Raw genomic sequence first — 5,678 nt, forward strand, 5'->3', positions numbered from 1 at the left:
TATTGTTGAAAATTCAAATCTTCAGCTATTTGGATTATGAGCAAATATGAAGAATATAATTGTTGAAAATTTTTCAGAATTTGTAAAAGTCACATGTTTAGTTAATTTTTTAATATTTAATTTCCTATGTGGCATTAAAAATTCGACATGATGTGGTTATATTACATGCACCATTTACATGGTTTTATTCCAAATGCAGCTCCAAGTTAGTGTTTGGCTATAAAAATTTAAATACAACTTGAGTTGTATTTGAAAAAGTGAAACTTGTTTTCATTCCCAGTCATTCCACAAAAATTTAAAAACAACTCCAACTTATATTCACACCAAACATAATTTCAACTCTAAGTCCAAAAAATATTGATTTTCATGACCAAACGCTTAATTAATTTCTTTAAGAGCCACGTGGCGTAATTTGTCTCCAGAAATATTATAGGGAAACCATAAAACAGGTTTGGGAAGACAAAATAAAAATTACTTGAGGAATTTTTTTGGGTAAAACAAAAGCTTTTATTCATCATCTGCAAGCAATAATTATTACAATCTACGTACAGATTAATAAACTACTTTCTACTGTATAATTTTTCTATCCATGCTCTTACTCTTTTACCATCTTTCCTTCCTTTTAGATTAATTTGTGCTTCTGATGTTATACACATTCAAATGACATACAGAAACGAAAGAAGAAAAATGTTAGGCATTAGAAAACTGAAAACTTTAAACACATAGTAATTGAATATACAATAATAATTCACTTAACATGAACTGCATAACAGAATTAACAAGAGATGCACTCGAAATGTGACCTATTTAGAAGATGCAAGGCCAATTCTACAAGGCATTTTCTTTGAGCTAGAGTCTTCAACGTCTTTCAACTGATAATAATGGGGAGCTACATCTACAAGCCATTCCGGTTTCAATTCAGTAACCTGCCGCATGTATTCCTTAGTTGTCAGGACCAATTCATGATAAACAACCCATCTAGGAGGTACCTGTGATAAGCCTGAGCTGGGATGAATGTGACATGTCTGGGGATGTTTAACAGTTCGATAAGATCCATTCTTCAGTAGTCTAGCTGAGTGCGGAAAAAATCCTGATATTATTGACTTCTTAATAGCTTCCAAGTCATTAACATTTGAAGTCGAATCAATTCCAACCCTTTCAAGCCGACCTTGTAACTGTTCGCGGATATCTCTAGCTTTTTTCATGCTTCTGACCTGGATGTAATTCTCGTAGCACCACTGGGTGGAAAATTTTGTTTCCTTCCAGGAATTGTAAACCTTAAGCAAAGCAATATGATCTCCCACATTGCCAATGTGAAAGTTCATCCATGCATTGTCAGCTTGAACTTGTCTGTCGTCCTTTGGACGATAGAAAATTGAATTCCCCACAGAAAGCATTGCAGCAATGCCTATTATCTCAGCTGAGCACTTGTACTTGTCAGAGGCGACTATCATCTTGGACAACATTGGATCCAGAGGAAACTCGGACATTCTTTCACCCACTTTGGTTAACTTACCATCCTTATCGAGGGCGCCAAGTGCAAATAACAATTCTAGGGCTTTAAGTAGAGCTTCAGCAGGTGGAGGATCCATGAAGTCAAAATTCAGCAAGTTGATAATCCCAAGGCTCTTGAGTAAGAGCACGACATTTGCAAGGTTAGTCCTTTGTATTTCTGGAATTGTGTTGTCTTCCAAATCATTCGTGTAGCTATGTTCAGTGTATAGCCGGAAGCACTTCCCAGGACCTGTTCGTCCAGATCGACCAGCCCTTTGGTTGGCAGACCCCTTCGAGATAGGAGTAACCAGCAATGACTCAGTTCCTGTCCGAGGGTTGTAACACTTGATCTTACAAAAACCTGTATCAATAACATGCTTGATCCCATCAATTGTCAACGATGTCTCAGCTATATTTGTAGCCAGGACGACCTTACGTGCCCCTTCAGGAGCAGGCTCAAATATCTTGGCTTGTAGTTCAGTTGGTAAGTTTGCATAGATTGGGCAGGTTATCAACTCAGCTATTTTTGTTCCCAAAGCCTTTATTCGGTTCTTAATAATATTCTCAGCTGTTTCAATCTCCTCCTGCCCAGTCAAAAAAATTAATATATCACCATCACCCTGTGGTTGAGTTACATGGATCTGAAGGGCAGTAGTCACTGCTGCATCCAAGTAATCTGAGATTGGTTCTTTTATATGGTGTATCTCAACTGGAAACCGCCTTCCAGGTATTTTAAAAATCGGAGCACAGTCAAAATAATCACTGAACTTCTCTGCATCGAGGGTGGCGCTAGATATAAGTAACTTGAAATGGGGTCGAGCACGAGCAACATCCTTAATCAAGCCAAACAGGACATCCGTTGACAACGTTCTTTCATGAGCTTCATCAATCATGATGACACTATAGCTTGATAAATCAGGCTCTGTAAGGAACTCTCTTAGCAACATTCCATCAGTCATATATTTGAGAATAGTTTTCTCACAAGTACAATCCTCGAATCGAATAGAATAACCAACCTCGTGACCAAGTTTAGACCCCATTTCATTTGAAACACGAGCAGCAACCCTCATTGCAGCAACTCTACGAGGTTGAGTACAACCGATCATCCCACCGCTTCTAGTATAACCCGCCTCATGCAGATATTGAGGTATTTGAGTTGTCTTCCCGGAACCCGTCTCTCCAACTATAATAATAACCTGATAATCATGAACAGCTTGGAGCAAAGCATCCTTATAGGGATAAATTGGTAGGGCCTTCCTATCCTCCTTAAGTTTCGAATTTCTGCTGGTTTGCAGCTTCTCAACATCAACATTAGCATCATTGGACGACTCAATACCGTTTGCCTTTATGAATTCAATCTGGTCTCCAAATACAAACTGATATTCCGTCTGCTTTCTATCTTTTGATCCAAAATTAAGTTTTGCTTTCTCGACTTGGTTTTCTTCCCATGCTTGTTCTGGATGAATCTCATGTTCCTCCCTGTAACGCTGCGAAGCAACAGAGAATCTCTTCTTCTGATTAACACGGCCTCCTTCAAGATTATCATAGTTTTCAGGAATCCTATAATCATCAGCTTCTTCGCACTTCTTCTTACTAACTAGTTCAACAATTTTTTGCTTGCGTACATGTTCACGTTTTTCTGCTTCGGACAGTTTGTCCAGTCTCTCAAACAAAAATTGCTCGTCTTCTATATCATGTTTAAGTTCATCTATTTTTTTTTGCTCCCTTTTCTCCAAATACTCCTGCCTTGAAACTTCCCTTAAATTTTCAACCATAAACTTCTCTTCCTCAACACGTCTTCTAACCGCCGATTTTTGAATGTCATCTTCAATTGTCGATGCCATCCTCAACTTCCTCGTACCTCTTTTCATCAGAGAATTAATATCTTTGTCGACTTCGTCTTCACCAGCGTACTTCCTCACCAACACTGATTCTAGCTCAAGATACACAGTAGGTGCGATGAGTTACTTGACGGGTGAGATCTCTGATTCAAGTCCAAGATCCCAGCTGTGCGTGGATGCACTAGTCTTCCACAAGCCAGAGATGAGACGAAAATCCTCTTGCAATATCAATTGTGAAATTCAATATGTAAATAAACTGCAATAATGATAACAAATTATGAATGATACAAAATCAACAAATTAACTGGGAAATACAAGATAACAAGAACCATATATAATTAACAATGTGAATGGAATGACAAGAAAGAAAATAAGAATGTGAGAAGACAAGAAAGGCAAGAAGAATGTTTTTCTTGTGTTATTAAATGAGCTTAGCACCCATATATATATATATATATATATAATAGGATCTGAGGAAGCTAGTAGGTAGAAAAACAAAAATAACTCTACTTGATCACAAAGTAATTAGAGTTGTTGGCCATCAAATAAGAGAACTTGGCCACAAAGTAATTGAAGTACTTGGCCATCAAGTAATTGAAGTACTTGGCCATCAAGAAATAAAAGTATTTGGCCACAAAGAAATTTTGATCAATCAAAAAATAATTTAATCTTTTGAAATATTGTTATATTGACAACAAATTATCTGCGCGATTACAACCAATTTTATTTTTACTTTGGATGCAATAGACTTAAATAGACAATAGGCAATTCCAATGTGAGCTGTTCTTTTCCTAATTATAAAGTGAGCAAGAATGAGAAAAATTCTCTAAAATAAATGTTTTTATAATAAACTAGTTTAAAGTAAATGAGGTGTGTTTTGCGTATTCATTTAAATGAAAAGTTTGGCATAATTCTTTTTAAAAATTAAATTAAAATATCTATATAAAAACATCGAAAGTAAACTTTGAAGATAAATAAAATGCAATCACAAAAGAACTAACTAACTAAATAGAAGTGAATATTTTATTTATTGGGATTGTTAGTATAATTTTGTGTGTTCTCTTGATTCTTTTTTTCTTAATTTTCTTTGTGATTTGAAGGCTGTCAGTGACAGATTATTTCTCGAACATAGGATGATATGGACCTCCTTGTGATGTCTATGATCGCCAAGAATGTCGGACATTACTTGTATAGATCGAGTATATCAAGAAAATCACTATTGGATCACTTCAAATTTAAGAAGATAGTATTTGATGTATGAATGCACAGCTGTGTTAATATCAGAAGAACTTTTAATAATTGGACATTATAACCTTAGGCTTGATACATATTTAAGCAATTTCTTTGTTGTTTTATTATTATTTTTCACCAAATCTATTTTTACATGTTTCAAATAACAATGTTAGTATTTCTATATCTTATCACCAAAAAAAATATAAAGTGACGAAATTTGAATAGAAAAAACTATAAGAAATCTTTGACCAAAACACTGAATTGAATTTTTGCTAATTAGTTAACTTAAATACTTGATTATTTATTTCAACATTAATGAACATTCTTTCTTGTTGGTTCATATTTTTAATATCAGTTATCTCAGATTTTAAATACTTTATATTAGATTTTCACTTGGATTCTACAAGGATGTCTATGAAATATTTGTTTCGCATCAAACTTATTTAGTTAAATTTGAAGATTCATCATTTTAATAAAAAGAGTGCAATGAAAATCAACACTTAAATATAACGTTATATGATATGCTTGTTGGTCAAGTTTTTGGAGACATCAATACACTCCCTAAAGTATATATCAAACTTAAGGTTAGCATGCGCCTTTTTAGCTATATAGAAAATTTCATTCAATGACAAACAAATTAAAAATAACTCATTACTTAAAATTAGAAAAGAATGACAACAAAAAAAAGTGGAAGAAAATACCTACTATCCCACCAATGACAATAGCTAAATAACGTAATCAAATTAAGTCAAAATTAAACAAAGAAAGAAAAAAGGATGGAAAGAGTAAACCTTAAATATTTTTTTTGTTAGGTCATTCAACAACAAAATGCTTGTTTCTTCAATCAAAAAATTTCAATTTAAAAAGTAACATGAGACATATTTTTTTTGTGCATGATAAAAACCCTATATGTTATGATATATATATCAATTATAGTGAATGTCTATCAAGATTTATTTAATGTCTATCAGAATTTGATGTATTTGTTTTTGAGAAACTAGGGGCAAATTCTCCCTATAAATAGAAGAGCTTCCATTATTGTAAATCATCCCTTAAGAGAAAAATAAGAATTAATCTCTCTATTCTCTCTACTCTTCTTTATTCTTTCTT

The 5,678-nt window shown here is 33.9% G+C and overlaps 1 protein-coding gene across 1 annotated transcript; it reads right to left on the reverse strand.

The window, feature by feature from the left end:
• Positions 1-483: 483 nt before the first annotated feature.
• Positions 484-3,736, reverse strand: LOC107851854 (pre-mRNA-splicing factor ATP-dependent RNA helicase DEAH1-like). The gene has a single exon (XM_016696956.2). It carries the CDS (start codon positions 3,363-3,365, stop codon positions 804-806), a length of 2,562 nt encoding a protein of 853 aa, XP_016552442.1. The 5' UTR covers positions 3,366-3,736; the 3' UTR covers positions 484-803.
• Between the last annotated feature and the right edge of the window lie 1,942 nt (positions 3,737-5,678).

This window comes from Capsicum annuum, chromosome 12, assembly GCF_002878395.1.
Source record: "Capsicum annuum cultivar UCD-10X-F1 chromosome 12, UCD10Xv1.1, whole genome shotgun sequence".
Lineage (NCBI taxonomy): Eukaryota > Viridiplantae > Streptophyta > Magnoliopsida > Solanales > Solanaceae > Capsicum > Capsicum annuum.

Excerpts from the sequence above, each read along its gene's own strand:
- LOC107851854 (XM_016696956.2), bottom strand. The coding sequence starts at position 3,365 with ATGAAAAGAGGTACGAGGAAGTTGAGGATGGCATCGACAATTGAAGAT.